General features: G+C 36.5%; 1 protein-coding gene across 8 annotated transcripts in view; it reads left to right on the forward strand.

The window, feature by feature from the left end:
* The window catches only part of LOC121424355 (adhesion G protein-coupled receptor L2-like), a 98,819-nt gene that overhangs the window by 5,154 nt on the left and 74,611 nt on the right, over nt 1-19,054 (forward strand). For all 8 annotated transcript variants that reach the window (XM_041620006.1, XM_041620007.1, XM_041620005.1 and 5 more), the window contains exon 2: nt 14,073-14,218. In XM_041620006.1, coding sequence (XP_041475940.1) covers nt 14,137-14,218 — 82 coding nt within the window. In that variant the 5' untranslated portion in view covers nt 14,073-14,136. The remainder of the gene's footprint in view (nt 1-14,072; nt 14,219-19,054) is intronic.

A 19,054-nucleotide genomic window follows, 5' to 3' on the forward strand; every position in this document is an offset into this window, starting at 1 on the left:
TCGCAACTCTTGGTAAGGTGGGGCCCCGGGGTCCCTGTCTTACAAAGAATACATCATGGATAAAGAGTTTGTATCACCATAAGAAAAAGCTTAGAGAGACACTTTGGGTATTTTATAGTCCACCAAAGGGAAAGTTGTTCACATGTGACGTCACACATCCTTGTCGCATTGCCAATGGGAGGATCTCCATAGCATTAGTGATTGCAATATTAAAATGTTTTTAACTTTCTCATTGTTTGTCCGATTTTTCCCAAACTTTTGTTGATCAGATCTGTTTCTTTGATTTTTCTGTTTCGACACGAGCCTACTTATTCCAAAGGTTTTTAAAGGCTTTGATATGAAGTAAATTGACCATAAAATTGCTGAGCCTACATGTCATAGTTTTGTAGGCTAGGTGTTTGATGTACATGCTGTGCTGTATGTATAGTACATGCACCTGCGTATTATGAAGGACTTCTTTTCAAGAGGTGCTGGCATAGCAATCAAGAGGTTATTGATAGTTAATAGAGAAAAAAATACAGTCATTAGGCCTATCTTGTAATACAAACCGAAACATACATTTTGTCAGTGCTCTTAAATAATGTGGTCACACGATGGTTTTGATGATCTCCATCATTTTCTTCTTCTTCTTGTCGTCTTTACTTCTCAACATCCTGTATCAGGAACCACCCAAGTTCTATCATTTACAAAGATGTAATAAGAATAGGCCTACTTACTTAAAGTAACAGGGGCTTTGAACTTGTTATCATTGTTTCACTTTTTTGAAATTACTTAGATTAAAACTTTCATTATAGAGTACACAAAAGTTATATACTTTACTATTAGTTTTGATCAGGGGTCCAATGGAGAAAATTTGCATTTGAATGCAACATAGATCTGATGCGATTCCCAAATGTAGGCCTACACTTGTGATAGGTTTGAAATCAACTTGAGTTGATTTATTGAAGCATGAAGGAAGATGACAAAATTAGAAGATAGACCTAATTACTGCTAATTCAGTATTCTTCCAGTTTTTGCGGTAAGGTAAGGGTAAGAGTATGATTTTTTTTTAGTTGTGCATGATTACAAATCTAGAATTGCAACAGGCTGCGTGTCACATTAGGTGGTTTCAAACCGCCTCGATTATAAGAATCCTGTTAAATTACGAGAACTTTTTAGGCTAAAAATACCCATTAATTATTCCTGCATTCACACCGCCCCGAAATGTATACCTTTCAGGATAAGTTCCTGAAGATACGAGCATGCGCAGAATGGTCTGATAAGCAGACAAGGCGCGAGATTCAAAATCACTAGCCCAGCAGCCACCCACGGCGCCCAACGACACGCTGGGCTAAAAGTTCCCGTTAATTGCTTTCACATTGCCAAAATACCTATGACCTTGAAAAAATCCCGCGAAAGTTCTCGTAATTTTGCAAAGTACCTTCTATGTAGCGGGTATTTTTTTTCAGGGAAATTACACGTAGTTTGCTTTCACAAAATACCTGGTATTATCTGATCGGGGTAAATTACCCGATCAGAGAATACCTGGAACTGACGAACTTCGAGGCGGTTTGAAACCACCTATAAGCCTATACCGTATGATGATATGAAAACAAGTACGTTGTTCATTCTATAGCATCATTGAACATTGGCCTATCTGTAGAGGTAGCTTTAAAATATATCCATGATCATATTTTGGACTAATTGAAGCCATTATTAGCCATTGCATTTCAAGGCCCCCTGTGGTGTGCACGAAATTAAAGGGATGGTCCGGGCTGAAAGTATAGCTTAATAAATAGAGTAGAATTCACTCAGCAAAATGCCGAAAATTCCGTCAAAATCCAACAACAAATAGCAAAGTTATTGAATTTCAAAGTTTAGTAATATTTTGTGAAAACAGTCGTCATGAATATTTATTAGGTGGGCTGATGATGTCACGTCTCCACTTGTTCTTTTGTATTTTATTATATGAAATTAGGTTTATTCAAATTTTTTCCTCCAAGAACTAGAAAAATTGGATTGACAACTGATTTAGTGCATTAGATATTTATTGCTGCAACTTATTTCATTATAAGGGAGACATTTTATTCACACAAGTATGAAATAATGAAAAAAATATGGTTTATGTAATAACATCGGAAAACGGAAAGTGGAGATGTGACATCATCAGCTCACCTAGTGAATATTTATGACGACTGTTTTCACAAAATATTGCTAAACTTTAAACTTCAATAACTTTATTATTTGTTTTCCGATTTTGATGAAATTTTCAGCATTTTGTTCAGTGAGTTCTACTCTGAGTATTAAGCTATAAATATTTTCAGCCTGGACCACCCCTTTAAGAAGTCTAAATGATTTGCATTAGTCTTAAGTCAGGCCTTCATAATTCCTAAGACACAAACCTCTGATCTGACTACCTAACATTTCTGCTGTTTCCATGGAAACACATACTGTAGCTACGTGTATGACTGAAAATGGAAATAAAGCTGTAAAGTAAGCAAGGAATTGTTTGTGAGATTGGCCTCCATGCCTCATATACATGTATATATTTTTTCTATTTGCTCTATACAGATGTATATCGTATGTAGAAATATCACATTGAAGGTAGCCTTGTCTTAAAGTTATTGAAATTTAAATTTTGAAGGAAATTAATTAGTCCATCAGAAATTAGATAGGTCTTGGTTGGTCAGTTGTGTCCTACATCCATGCATGAGCCTCAAATACTTCAGACAAAATATTGAATCGATATATACGCCCACTCATTTCCCATAAAGTGTCAAATGACGATTTCTTTTTATTATGTGATTCACGCATATGATATCTCTTTGTTGAAGTCATCTTGTATAAATTTTGAGTGCTTCAACGTCCACGAAAGGTATCTTTATGTACAGATGTACAGGTGCAGTTTGAAAGCTATCAATATGTTGACTGTCTGGTCTGTAAAACTTATTAAAGATTACACTGTCAACTCCCGTGGCTTACTGTAAGAGATAAAAATCTGATAGAAATTCATGGTCGGTTGGGCTTAGATTTGAAACTGTGGTAATGATTTTGAAGTAGAGTTGGGATTGAGTGTTAATATTTTGTTAACAAAGCAGGCAGTGAAGAATGAAATTGAGTATTCATGGCAGTCGGCTCCTATGCTAAGTATAGGGGATTGGTGAAACAAAATAACTTCATTGAAAACGTACATGAACATGTAGAGTTGAAGCTTGTATTGAAATGATTACCGGTATGAAAAGTCATCATGGTGGAGATTAATGTTTATTACAAAGATGTTTGCCATTTCACTGAGGAATGCAAAACCTTGGAGAAAATTATGATTAGCAAAAAAGTAATTTTACATTATCATTAGAGTGAACTTTATGATGAGGTGGAATTAGTCATCTTTTGTGGATTTAAAAAAATGTTTCAGAGAAATGTAATGTATATGGACATTTTTGTAATTTTTCTTTTGAACAAAGAGAAAGAAAAGATTTCAAACAACAGCAGTTTAGGAACAACAAATGAATTAATATTCAATATGATCTAGTATATGATCCTACAATGATCAACTTGTAATGATTCAATTGTTGTTTGAAGGATCATACAAATTAATAAGAAACTTGATGTAGTGATTTTTTGCCATTGTTAAAGAGCGTTATTGAAGCGATAAATCTCAGAAGACCATGCATTAAGGCGATATTCATAAGACTTTAACCAGAACTATGCAAACATGTCAACTCAAGTGATTATTACGTCTTATAAAACAGCACTCCAGCGTGACTTTGGTTTGGAATTAAGACAGGATGAAAGGAATAATGGAATGGCATGTTCAGACTAGCCAAATATTGATCTGAAAAGTGAAAGAATAGCACCATGGAAAATGAAATTAGCAATCTTTGATCACAAGATTTGTAACAACATATGAAATGAATGTCTTGGTTGAGTATGATTTCTAGTGGCAGTGCATACTTGCATTTTCTAGGTGATATTGTTAGATTTTTTGATAGTCAAATAATTGTAAGTTGATAAAAAGTTCAGTTAAAGCAAGAGATTTGAGGCATTTGATTGAATGACATTGAAATAAAATTTACTATGATAATTTTACATTGGTGCATCTTTCATAATACCAAGCTTTTTAATATATAGAAGCCTGATATTTTTTTCGTTTTTAGTTAATGCTTGATGACAATGCCATAACTTCAATGATTAAGTGAAAGAATTATTTTTCTAGAGAAATTGGGCCCTACACTCTGTAAAATCATTTCTCAGGGCTAGGGTGTATTCATGCCGTTTTGACAAGGAAAAATCTTATTTTATTTGATCAATTTTGAAGAAAAGATTTTGAAAAGACCAGTGGAGGCCTGCCTATATTAGGGGAACTTTGCAAATGTTCAATCCATGAAGTACAGTGTATAATGATCTTGCGCATCTTGAATGAAAATTGTTTTGGATTTTAAGTACAATTTTTTTTTATAAATCTTGATTAGGTCAGTTTGCATGCCAGGTATAACCATGGACCCTACCATGGTATAACTAAGCAGATTCGTGATCAGCCTCATGCAGTGTTTTTCTCATGTTTGTGTGCCAAATGTTCTGAATGGAACTTTGGCTCGTCTGCAAGTTTTCATTTGCTGTTGTTCTTCAGAACATATGTTGTGATGTATGGAATTTCTTGTTATCATACTGCAATATTAATGTACAGTTAAACTGCAGTGCAAAGAATTATCTGCATCTGTATAATTAAAAATCTGCCTAGGAGCTAGTGAGAAGAGAGTTTACATGACATTTTCTTTTTCTTTATCCAACAACTTTTTATTGTATTCAACAAGCAAATCTGAAATTGCGGTCAGGTGAGGGACTTGCTAAAAGCTTTTTGTGGTTTTTGCAGAGTATGACAAATATTTGGAAGGAGAGGTATTGCACGCAGTAACAGAAGAATGTAGACAGGCAAATTTCCCATGGTTTGATTTTGACATAAAGGTCGATAGGTCTTTTTTTTTCTTTGTATGTATAGGGACATTCATGGTCCTTATGGAAGTGAGCAGCTGTTTTGGGTTACATGTATGTTGGCAGCACAAGTTTTGCCTGTGTGCGAAAAGATGACATTGTGTGAACATGTAGGCTGCATATACAACAAATTTAGGCTGACATTTATTCATGCTTACAAGTTACAATACTCATTAAATTGTTATAGGTTGTTGAAACCTCAGTTTACCATTTATTTAGCTTTTTAAAAGTGAGTTAGTTTCACATGTCAGCCTAGGCTAGATATACACAAAACTAGCAAGTTGAACCTCTGGAAAAATATATGGGATAGGTCAAAACTGAAACCCTTATATTTTTTTTTCTCCAGGAAATCCTTTTATGTCTCTTTGTCTGTCAAAAATTCGTACTTAGGAAGCTGTGGGGGCCCTCGGAATGGTTCTGAAAGTGGGGGGGAGGGACCATGCAAAATAATCACAATCAGATCAGTCATTTTTCAATGAAGTAAACGGTTTAGGACAAAAATGGGGGGGGGGTTGAAGCCTAGTCACTGTACTGAAGGTTAATATGTTGCTAAATTCATGAAACATCTTAATTTTGTTATCTACTAGGAGTGAATTCAAATAGGGCCTAACCCATAAGCATATTATTCTGTGATAAAATATAATCTAACTATAGGCCAGAATGGAAACATTTCCCGCTTACAATCAATCATTGGGTAAGAAGATCTCACCAATGGAACTGAAGAGTTAGCCTACTATCATTTGATGTATTTTTATGTCTTCACTCACATCTCATTTATCATATTTTTCGTGGGAAAACTCTGGGATATTCCTGCCCTAACTTCCCCACTCCCCGAAGACTTTTTCCATGCACTGAGCTAACATATTAGCATTCCAAGGCTATAACTCACAACCAACTCAGTTAGGAAGCTGTTGTAATCGGCCCTGATGTTTGGTACAATAAATCTACGCCACTTGTAGACTTCAGTCTGAATAGATGATCCTCTTGTGGTTCATTTTATTTGGATGCTGATGTCTACCTCATATATCTTTTCTCTCCAAGAGCTATGGAAGGATTTTTTAAAAAATCATGAACGGGGGCCGGGGAATGTTTCATGAAACGACTTACAAGACGTTTTACCTGTCAAATTTTGTCAGACAGTTACCATAGCAACGGTGCTTCTCATCCAATCAAAATCAAGGAAAGTTGTCAGATTTGACAACTTGTCAGACGAAAAAAATTGATGAAATGCTCCCCAGAACTCGGACATTTGATCATCTGTTTCTGGTCCAACATAGCACTATGAGCTGCAACAGGGACCTTCCTTTTTGGATGTTGTAGAAACTTGAGGACCTATGAAACTTGGGCAAGTGGTATAATTGTTAATTTCATGAACATACAAGTATCAAAAGATCCTTATTAAGAGGGCGAAGTGAATGATAGGAAAGTGAAAAAGCAAACAAAGATACTGCCTAGCTGAATACCTTCAGTCAAACAGCTGTAATCCTGATCTAATGCTCTTTGAATGGTGATAACTAGTATGCAAGACAAGCATGTTCCTTTTCTAATTTAAAGGCAATACATAATTTTCAACCCAAGACATGTCCTTAGAGCTTTAGAGTGGACCTACTCTGAGGATGATCAAAAATAGGTTTCCTACACATTCCACACAAAGAAAATTCCCTCTAAATTTTCTGTTTATTGTTAAGAAGAACAAGGACATAGTGAATAAAAGGAGGTGGCCAATCTTTCCTTCCCTGAAACCTTTGAAGACCCTATAAGCCTATTATTAGGGATTCAGAATTTCAGATTATGGGGCTTGAAAGGAGATTAAATGTACAAAATAAAGATGTACATGTTTTAAGTGAACCTCTTTGAGGCTGTTCTCACTACGTTCCTAAAACTAGTTTACTGGAAACTAGTTTAGTGGAAACTAGTTTAACGCGTAGTGAGAACGGTCAAAGCGGTCTTGGAAGCGATCTTCCAAACCAGTTTGGAAAACCACCTCGCGATGTAGTTTTCAAGATCGCTTTGCCTTGTTAAAGTGGTTTTAGCGTAAGTGAGGACACAACCGTTCTTCGGGAAGCGATCTTCGCACATTTTGAGCGCGCTACTCCACATGACAGGTGTAGAATGCCTATGCTGCGGTTTCGAATTTCGCGCGAAACGTGTCACCCTACTGAGAGCGTTTCCATAGCAACAAGAGCGCTTTACGTGAAGTGATTTTGAAAACCACTTTCGTGTGATCAAGTGGGAACGCTCGCAAAGCGATCTTCCAAAGTGGTTTCCTGAATCGGCTTCCAGTAAACTAGTTTTAGAAAGCGTAATGAGAACGGCCTCTATGTGTGTATGTTTTCTTTTGTATATGTATAGAATTGGGCATTGATACATACTTAGGATAGCATAATTCTGAGAAGAAATTTGTGAGAAAAAATCTGTGAGATTCTTTGGAACTTAGACTAAGAGAATATCTGAATTGAATGTATCTCCTTAATCAATACTTGATGTGGAATGTGCCAATTATTTGTGCTTTCTGCAAACATTTCTTTTTTACACAAAACATTGTTTCATGGAGCAGGGTATAAAAAAACACTTATTGGGGCGAAAGAAGCAGAGGATCATCAATATGTACATGTAGAAACAAGAGATTCAATATGTGAATAACCTGGCTTGGGGATGGCTAAAATAGTACCATACAACTAGTCCTTTGTCAGGACCGTTGTGTGTGTGTTTTTTTTTACTCTGGCCCCTATACTACACAATCGACCTCTACGCCCTAAATATAAACAACCCCTCGAATTATCCTTCCCCCACAACAGGGCGTGAAAAATAGGGAATATCGCGATCAATGGGGTTTGGTACATGGTGGAGAATGAAGAGAGGGGGAGAGAAATGAACTACCAACGGATAGAATCTAGACTACCATACAACATGCTTACTGATGTAATATATAAATTCACATGACCTCAGTATAACCTTAGTCGATCTTCAAGGGATTCAGTCTTCCCAGCAATATAATACTTACAATGCTGCGAAAACCAAAATTATCCTTGCATCTTACCCCATTAACCCATTTAGCACAGATCTGCATAAATGGGGAGTGACAAATGAAGATAAGTAACTTGCTATATGTAGGAAATATGTGTTGCAGTGAGTATTGAACCATGGACCTTGTGGTTCAAAGTCAAGGGACCTGTCAACTGATCCATGCACCACAGTTCATGCATCTCTAGTCAAATATCATAGATTTGAATGGGAGGAAGCCTATCAGTCTGTACCATATCAGATTACTCCTTCTGATTCTGCGAAACCACTTCAAATTCTGAGAATCATAAATATTCATTTGACTCCAGTTTATTTCAAATATGAGTGATGATTCACGGATGCCTCTCCTTTGTTTACACAGTCGGTGTCGGTGTCCGGTGCGATTCCAAGAATAGTGTATATTTGCATTATTAATATATATCAGGGGGCATTGACCATACCTTTCTGTATGCAGTACCCCTTGAGGACGGATCCTATGCCTTTCTGCTGTATTGAAATGCTAATGCTTGGACGGTCTTTGTGCTTCATCTCTATTGTGTTCGGCCATTGATATGTTAAGAAGAGTATTAAGAGCTATCTTCTTTTCAAATTAAGGGCTATTTTTTCCAGTTAGCTCGGTGAAAACCCTTTCCTGTTAGTTGTTTATCTGTTTTCACATCCTTTGTTCATTGTATACATGTAGTTTTTTTTTTATTTTAGGTGACCATTATACAGCTCTTCTTAATAGGTCATACCTATAAGTAGTTCTATTTTACTTGATATGTTTAGATATTTAATTTGTTTTATTCAGCTTAACCTATTGTGGAGAATATGCAGAAATGTGAAAAAAAAACAATAAGAATGTAGATTGATATAAACAAGTAGGGCTGAAGCTTGCAAGCTTAAAGGTAACATTTGACTAATAAGCATACAGGTTGATATTATTTCATCCTTCAAATCACATCGGATGTTCACATTTGATAATGCTATAGCCTTTATTAACACATTTGATATTATGATAGGTCCCGTGTATTAGTCTGCAGGCACAGACCCTGATTCAAACTGTGATCAACAAGTGTGTCTCCACACAAAGACTAGCACATACAAATCTTGCCAAGCGAGAGGGCCTCCAGTACACAAAGCATGAGTAGGCTGCACATTCAGACCCGTAACTCGAGTCTTTGGACAATGGAGCAACATTTAGATTTCCATTCTGACATGCATCAATCAAGCCTACAAATTCACCCTTTTGAGGTTTCTTAATTTAATTAAAAATTCCAAGCCGAATGTTGACAGATTTGGTTTTGAGAGGATTAATTGATTGAAAAACAATCATCAGCTGGTGGACAGTTATGAAGATAGGGAAAGGGTTTCTCAAAGTTTTCCTTGTTATGACTTATCACATTGTACATTAGCATACAAGTGTAAAGGGTGGTATACTGTACAAGCATCACACTTATGGTGCCAAACTGGTTTATGAAATTTGGTACACCTTGATATTGAGTTCTCTTTTATTTTTTTTTTTGGGGGGGATAATTAGAAATATTAGAAAAAAATGAGGTTTACAAAATCCATAAAAACATCAAAGTTTTTATTGAGGTTCCATAGATTCCAGTGAATGAAAGGTTTAATTGGAAACAAATAGTTGTGCCCCCTCTCCTTGGATCAATGGTGGGGAGGGGACCATATGAAACTGTGAGAATATTTTTTTGTTTACATGTGTATCAAATTACTGGCGACAGGAGTCAGGCAAAATTCAGATTAAGAAATAAAGCTAAGTTGCTGGTATGGTATGCATGCAAATTGTTTGACTAAAATTGTAGGTCATGTTTGTAGGTCACCTATCAAACATCCATTATTAGTTGTTTCCATAACTCTGTATGTATAAGTGATTATATTTTGTATGTATTCTATATTCTAAAAGGTCAGAGTCTGAAAATTGGGCTTATTCTGCAAATATTTTTGTATACAATACCAGTTATTTGGAATTCCATACTCATACATGTACATAGTAAAAGTTATGTGGTGTGGGCATTGGCTTATTTGACTGTATATTGGGCATACACATTCCTACTGCTTGTCATAGATAGAGTTTTTGATCGCAACACAATTATTGATTTCAAAGCAGTCATTATTTTAACAATGAGACACATCTCTTCTGTGAATATATGCAGTCAGTGTACCTTCCTTTCCTATTCCGGAAATCAATAGGACAAGATGGCTGACAAAGAGAATGATATGTAGTACGTTACACATCATAGCTTATGAATGAAGAAGAAAAAAAGAAGAGAAAGAATTGTGCTTTTCACCAATCCCTTACTTGTATTACAGCTAGAAAAATGAGAGGTTTTTTTTACAAGTACTGAATCCAACATTTGCAAACATGGTTTCCTTATATCTGGTATGTTGACAGACTTGGACTTGGAATAAAATAAGCTTTAATTGAAGCGATTAAAAGCACCATTCACAGGAACTTATCATGATAAGATTGAACGATTTGCCACTCTCCACCCAGGTGTTGAATGGGTATTCGCTAGGATGTGAAGGCCTCTAGCAATAGAATCTCGGAACTCTTGGAAGTCCCCAGGGAGTGGAGTAAGTGCATTTTGCGCAGGCCTGCCAGAAACTGATGATCTGGGTAATAATATATCTGTAAAGTGCTAATAAGAGATGTCGCTCACTATAGGTGGTTTCACACCGCCTCGATCACAAGAATCCCCGTTAAATTACTGGAACTGTTTTCGGCTAAAAAATACCCATTAATTATTCCTGCATTCACACCGCCCCGAAACATACCCTTCGGGATAAGTTCCTGAAGTTACGAGCATGCGCATAGTATGGTCTGATGAGCAGGCAAGGCGCGAGATTCAAAATCACTAGCCCAGCAGCGACCCACAGCTCCCACACCCAACGACACACTGGGCTAAAAGTTCCCGTAATTTGCTTTCACATCGCCAAAATACCTGCGACCTTGGAAAAATCCCCGTGAAAGTTCTCGTAATTTTGCCAAGTACCTACTATTTAGCGGGTATTTTCTTTCGGGGAGATTACGCGTAGTTTGCTTTCACATTACCAAAATACCTGGTATTTTCTGATCGGGGTAAATTTCCCTATCAGAGACTACCTGGAACTGACAAACTTCGAGGCGGTCTGAAACCACCTCATGTATTAAGCATAAAATGTTAAAGGCCTGTATACTGAAGTCAGGGTTAACTTAGACCATGGTCTAACTCCGTGCTAAAATTATGTGAAGCCAAAAGTGTCAAAATTTTTTTAAAGTTGTATGTTTCTTATGTTTACTGTGCTCTTTCCTGATTTATCAATGGTGAAGACAATCATCTATTTATATTTCCCAGACAATTATGAATGATTTGAGAGCAAAATGAAATTTGATATCTCTACTGTTAGTGATTTATGTAACAATTGGCTATACATACTTAAACGACAACTTCAAACCTGAGTTTAAGTTAACCCGACTAAAGTCTTTTTGGGGCAATGAAAAAGAGCCTTCAACTGTCAACTGTGACAATTAAAAAAAGTAGGGGTACATTATATGAAAAGGCTCTGTTATGAAGTGGGTATGATACCCATATTCTAATAAGTTAAATGGAGCTTGCTGGGGGCGGTGGGGGAGAAGCTATAATGATCTGATTAAGATCATGTTTGCCTTCAAAACAAAATCAAGTAAATTAATAATTACAGTAAGTATTAAAAATGAATTTTTTATTTGCTAGGTAACATTCTAATCATGATATAATTACGAATTGTATGAAAGTAACCATGTTAACAACAAGTCTTTAAAAATTATGATCTTCACACTGAAAGAAAAATTAGTGCAACGGTTGCAAACAAATCCCTAATTCAGGGCTTATGTCGAAAGGGTGGGTGCTGTCGTGTTAGGGTGCGTCAACGCGAACGCGAAGATTCGTCCAAAGGCCCCCCGGTTTGGCCGAAAGGGTGCGTTGGGAGTGCCACGTCGCGTTGCGTTCACTGGAACGTGCCCTTTCGTCCAAAACCCCCCCCCCCCCCGGTTTGGACGAAAGGGTGTGTTTAATAATAATTAATAAATAAATACAAATATTTATAAGAAAGCTGAATATAAGGTATTTTGTCAAACATTGCCAATTTGCACGTAAAATAGTGGATTTTCAATCATTTAAAGCATTGACAATTTGAGGAAAAGAAAGAAAAGTTCAACTTATAATAATAATGATAATAATAATAATAATAATAATGATAATAAAATCAGATACCCACCCTTGCAATAAGCCACTTGGCGCCAATTTTTCACTCCAAATTCATTTCCATAAATTCACTCTTTGAGGTGAAAATTATTATTATCATTATTATAAGTATTATTATTGTTATTTTTATTATTATAAGTATTATCATTATTATTATTATACAAACAACACGCACATATTATTATTATTATTATACACACAACACGCACACATACACAACAGATACATCTCACAAAATATAATGAGGCAGGGTCTTAAGTGTAAAATATAGCAAGGTAGGGTCTGAAGAGTTAAACGTTGTGAATGCTGACCCGACATCAATTTTGGCCTTGCCCTTCCATGACACATCTGCCTTAAGTTTTATAATTTGGGGGACACCAAATATCTCCAGGTATACGAATGTTTTCCTTTGTAATAAATACACACCTGTAAAGTATAAAATTGAAGGTAAGTTACTTTTTTTTGTTTGAAAGAGCCTTGAAATCAGTCATAATTTTTACATGTATCAATATATTACACCATAAAATATTTCCACCGAAAAATCCTCATGCAGCATGCCGTCATTGTTTTTTTTTTGTGCCATATGATGATTTATGTTCCTATGCAAATTTCACATATCACTCGTCTTTTTTGTTTGTTCAGCTTTCTTATAAATATTTGTATTTATTTATTTATTCATTATTATTAAACACACCCTTTCGTCCAAACCGGGGGGGCTTTGGACGAAAGGGCGCGTTCGCGTTGACGCACCCTAACGCGACAGCACCCACCCTTTCGAAATAAGCCCTAATTCAGTGTAGCTACTTTGAAGACAATGTATTTGACTCGCATCTGCCTTTATTATGTGAAGCAAGTCAATCATGGCAGAAATTTCTTATAAAATTATGTCATTTTGTTTGAATGGTTTTGCATAGATCTAGAATCTGTGACTCACTCACTCTTGTTGAATAAAGATATAAGCTGAAATTCATTTCAAAATTCTCCTATGAAAGGAGTTGGTGAACCAGATATCGAATATTATTTTTTGTTTCCTTGTCATGCCAGAATGATTGTCAATGGATATTTTCTGTACAAGTCTTTCTCACAAGGGCTTAATTGACAATATGAAATAGTGAAGGAATGGCATACTTGTAAATAAAGTCTGATGAAAATGTTTTTGAAACTTTTGCTTAGGTGTAGGAAGTATAAGACCATGATAACACAAAATCATTTGTTTTATCTAGTGACACTTTTGCAACTTCTCACATTTTTTTAGGCACACTATGACTTTAAATTTCTTTTGAGGCCAACCTCACAGAATAGAATAATCATTAGGAAAAGGGAGACTTAAGAACAAATTACAGTAATACATATGTGGTGAATTTTTAAAGCACAACATTATAAGTGACCATATCCATTCCCGATTTCACAAATAGGTTTCTGATTACTAATGTGATCACATGGTTATAAGAAAATATTGATTTGATATAATTGATGAAATATATAATTTGATGTTATTCAAAATGTGTTGTATTTCACATTTTGAAATATATCTTGTAATTTTTTAGATTCTTATTGTACTGTCCTAATTGGCTACTGATCGTAGGGGCGGATCCAGGATTTTCCAAAAGGAAAAATTGACAAAAAATAAAAAAGAAGGAATATTAAGTACATTTCATCCATCACTTTCTGAAGGGGGAGGGGCACAGCTGTGTTTTACATTACAAATTTTAATTGTGCATCTCGAAGGGGGGGAGGGGGCACGTCGATTCGCTAGTGACTGATTGAATGGCGCTGGTCGGGTTTATGATGATAGATATTTGACTATCAATATTCGATATTTATATGTATTTCTTTCTTTCTTTATTCCCCTAGATAGTGCTAAAGGATTGCAGTGTCATTTTCCAGAGGGAGGAGGTAAATAGGAACAAATGTCAAGATGGCAGCCTTCTGGAAGGCTCTTCCACCATGTGTCGTAGTGCAGTGTGTGATGCTTCTTCTTGCATTCTTACAAACATGTGGTAAGTACTAATTAGACCCTAATGAAAATATTAGTATCATGATATTCATGGACATCACCTTCATTCGTAGAATTCTTTCTCCTTGAAGTAGTAAAATTTTGATTAATCTTCAACCCCTCCCTTGCTGCCCACTTAAGCTGGACATCCAGTCCAGCCTTTCAATCTGCAGCATATACTTATGCAATTCAAATTTACCGTGTTTACACATTGACTCGGCTCGGGTGTTGAATCCGCGAGCCGGGTTGAACACTGCGAAGAAGGAATCAGAGATCGCGTTTATACGTACATATAAAAAGGCGAGTTCAACACGGCTCGCGGATCTCGAATAGAAGAAGAATTATGACGTCGCAAATTAAACGCGGGAAATTCACCGCCGGAATCGAATCTTGTCCGTGCGAACAACAACATTGCCAAAAGTGAAGCGCGCGCAGTGACCTGGTCAAGAGAGTTCGACACGGCTTTCTGTTTACACACGAAAAAATTGCCGAGTCTGACTCGGCTCGCGGGTTGAAACCTACGATTTTGGCGGATCAAAAAAGCCGTGTTCGACACGGCTCGCGGATCACACTGATCGCGTTTACACAGCATAAAATTGCCGTGTTGAGCACGGCTCGCGTGTCGAACCCCCGAGCCGTGTCACTGTGTAAACACGGTAATTATTATTATCTCCAAACTCCAAACTTTAGAGCATCCACCATTTTCTTTTGGGTTTTCTTAAATTTTGTTTTATTCTAGCATTCTGTTCATTCATTCATGCAATTTTACTCTGTTGACTACATATCAAAAGTTTTTTATGTCCGTGTTCAATGATGTCCTGATTTTGCAGTACCAAACACATCTATGTATCACTCGTATCAATCAAACCTCTGAGTTATACCCCCATAAGTCCAGTTTGAAATGATGAACACGTTTCAAAATATACAGTCATAAATATAATCTGAAATAAATTTTGTAAGATGCTTTAATGTAACCATGTATAAAATGGAATGAGTGAAACCAATTCGTCAACCAACTCCTTGAATACTTCGAAATATAACAAGGTGTCTCGTCAAACCCTTTGATAAGGAATTAAACATAAATTCAATTAATTAGATGCAGGGGTCTGGTATTTGGGTTACATAATAAGGGGTCCGATTCCCCTTCAAATTAGAACTTCCTTAATGGTTTCCCTTCTACTAATTAACCATGTGTTATAGAGGCAATCAACCTGTCTCTTAATTGATGTGAATTTATGGGAGGGAGTGCAGTGGTTGATTCTCTTCTCTTGATCAGAGGGTCGTGGGTTCAAACCCTTGCAACCATGGCATTATATTCTTTCAGGAAACGTTTTAGCTATCCACAAGTAATTTCAAATTGACTCAATCACCAAAATACTGGCCATGAATTTATGAGAATTTGTTCAAGCCTCAAAATACCCAATAATTAATTAGAATTAAGATGTTAAGTATTTGTCTTTGTTGTACATAGTGTGTAAATCTACTTCGTAAATGTTGAATGTTTAAAAAATCTATCAAAAAATGATATGAAAATATTTTTATATGTACTATTGAATAGGAAACAGAGACAAATTAAGGGTCCATCTTTGAGTGGTAATGCATTCAGTTCCAACAAAACTTTATTTCCAAGTATTATCCAACACGTGGAATGTGATATCGTCATGTCTCAACTCAATACTATTGATTAGTATACACGTAATTGTCAAAGATAATTGACCTGAAACAGAAGTTGACTTCACCAGAGAGAATGTATTCATGAAATTCAATCCTCAACCTGGCTTTATATCATTATTGCATCAAGTTGACCTTTTAAACAGATTTTCCTTTTAAAGACTAAATGGAAACATCTACACATATTATCTCTATTTTTTCTCTTGTAACTGAATGTAAAACAAACCTTTGGCTGCCATACCAGTATACTGTAATTGACTCCTCTTCTTTTTAGTTTGATCTGTGGTAGGAGTAACCACACACTATTTTCTTGATGAAATCTGTGGTTTTGTAGGAAATGAAATATGAATAACAAGATTCTCAAGCTGAGTGAACAGAAATTCATCATGATGATTACGACTCCATGAATATTTTACCCTTTTATTGCGGTTTTTCGCGTCTGCGTGTGTGAGATATGCGGAGTGGGACCATTTTGATAATACAATTGCTTTTGTGTTTTTATTTCCCTTGCGGATATAAAACCTTGTGTCCACATTTACACCTGTTCAGAGTGCATTATGATGTGTTAGTTTTCACAGTCTTTGCATGGCTGATTTTTCTGTAAAATTTTCGGTGGTTAGCTAGCACCAGTACGGTATATTTACTTTGGTAAGGCTTCAGCATTCATTGACTGAATTTTTTTTTAATGCTATTTATTTATATGGCTTCTTAGTGGGAAAATATATATCATACATTCTGCTGTATTTCCAACGGTTGGGCAAATATCTCGTCTGAGAAGGTGAAGATTTTTTCAAGAAGACAGGATCTACATGAGGAGTCAAACAGAAAAGACAAGTTGGAGGCCTATAGCTGCTGACAAAGACAAAAGGAAGCAACTATGTGAAATTAGTTTCTTATATGCTTTTCACACTGCATTTTTTGTCCTAAATTGGTGGGGCTAAGGGGGGTCTTAGCCCCATTACGAAAATTTCATGTTTGATTCTCGACCGCACTTCGGACTGCAAACTGCGGTCGGATACCCCGTTTTTCGTTTGGAAACTCTCAAACAACATTTCCAACCCCGATAAACCCATCTTGGCCAGGTAATCCCCTTGTCTCAATTTCACCACCACGGGCCAGCCAAACGAGCATTGAGTCAAGGACGAAATGATAAACAACAGCTGTGCTATTACTTAAGACTTGTCTGCCTGTAGAAGGATCTTCGGAATGAAATTATTGTATTCGATATTAATCACGTTTTCAAAGGCATATTACATTCAGACATTCAATACTAGTCCATTTTCAATTTCGAACGAAGAAAATCGACCTCGAAATAAGGAAAGTAAGCGAATAAAAATGACGGCATGTTTTGCAGAAACCGAGCTCAGCGCTGCGCATGCATCCCATTGTGTGTGGCCGCCTACTGTGACTGTATATGCCGGCTCTTATCTTTGAACCGACGTCAAGAAACAGGTGTTTTGAAACTTAAATTGCTTGCTTGGGGCATGTTAGGGTTTGTCGTATTTGGAGAAGAGAAGGGAAACCAGGGTTTAGTGATCTCAAATGGAAGTTTTTCGTCATGCCACCAATTTCCCGGGGTTAAGCTTAGCCGACTTCGTTTTCACACTACGTTTTAGCAAAGTGGGCTAGCACGGTAAATAGTAGGGTACTATCTGGCCCTGCAAAAAAGCAGGGTTAGCTGGCTTATTGTGGTGCTAGCACCACAGTTGCGGTGCTAAGAGATGCAGTGTGAAAACGAAACAGGGATAAGGAAAGTGGGGCTAAGCATTAGCCAATCACAGAAGTCAAATTGCACGTTAATCACGCTCTGTTTTTTAAAACCATCAATATTTATGAGCTGAGAGATAGTCCGGGGTTAAGGCATTAAAGATAAATTCCAGTATTGGTAGCAATCTCAAAATGACATTTTACAGAATCTAATGTAATGACCACCCAAGTGTCTGGTTGTATGAATAAAAAATATGTGCCAAAGGATTCTGGAAGAAATTGTGTAATTGCTGAGAAATAAGCAAAATAAGCGCGGATTCGGTCACTTCCGTCTGGTCTTTATTCCATCAATAATAATACACTGTCCCACGTGTGCCAATCTGTGTTGGTGATCTTCAGTGTGAACATTTTTCAGCGTAGATTTCAAGATTTCACAAAGTTCAGTTTATGTAACTGTACCAAATCTAGATCCTTGATGATATACTGACATTTGAGCCTGGTTTTACAGACTTTCTCATGAAATCAGTGTTTATTGCAATTACTGGCATTTCTCTTCAACCACGGTTGAGCAGATAGTATGGGATTAAGAAAGACAGTGTGAATCGAAAAAAAGATAGTATGGGGTTAAGGATAGTCTGGGGTTAAGGATAGTATGGGTTTAAGGAAATGCAATGTGAAAAGCATATTAGTAAATGAGAAATTGTATGTGAAAGTTTGTATTGAGTTACTTGCTTTTGAAACATTTTTCAATTTGGGTCTATGTGACTCCAATCCCTTTAGCATAAAATATTCAAAATCAAGAAAAAAGTATTAAAAAAAAAATTAGATTCGCTTTGTTTTGTTATTGGACGGTAGTATAGTTGTTCGAGCCGTTGGTTCACTATAACACCGTTCTCTTTACCTTCCTAAAACATATCTCTTTAGTTAAGAAAATATGCTATGTAGACCAAAATCAGTAAAAAGAGCTCTGAACAAGCGCAGCTGAATATATCCATATGAAAGCTGCGTTATATAAATTAATGCTTATTATTAAAACTAGTTTAGTGGAAGCAATCTTCCAAACTGGTTCTTCGGGAAGCGATCTTCGCACACTTTGAGCGCTACTCCACACGACAGGTGTAGAATGCCTATGCTGCGGTTTCGTATTTCGCGCGAAACGTGCCACCCCACTGAGAGCGTTTCCATAGCAACAAGATCGCTTTACGTGAAGTGATTTTGAAAATTTCGTGTTTCGTGTGATCAAGTAAGAACGCTAGCAAAGCTATCTTCCAAACTGGTTTCCTGAATCGATTTCGAGTAAACTAGTTTCAGAAAGCGTAATGAGAACGGCCTCTATGTCAGTCATTGGATGACATAACAGTCCTGGTGATGCAGAAAGAAATGAAATAAAAAAACAAGTAGGGCCAAATATACAGGGCAATAGGTTGTAAAGAATAGTTTGATAGACAATATATTCAGAAAT

Source organism: Lytechinus variegatus, chromosome 11 (assembly GCF_018143015.1).
Source record: "Lytechinus variegatus isolate NC3 chromosome 11, Lvar_3.0, whole genome shotgun sequence".
NCBI lineage: Eukaryota > Metazoa > Echinodermata > Echinoidea > Temnopleuroida > Toxopneustidae > Lytechinus > Lytechinus variegatus.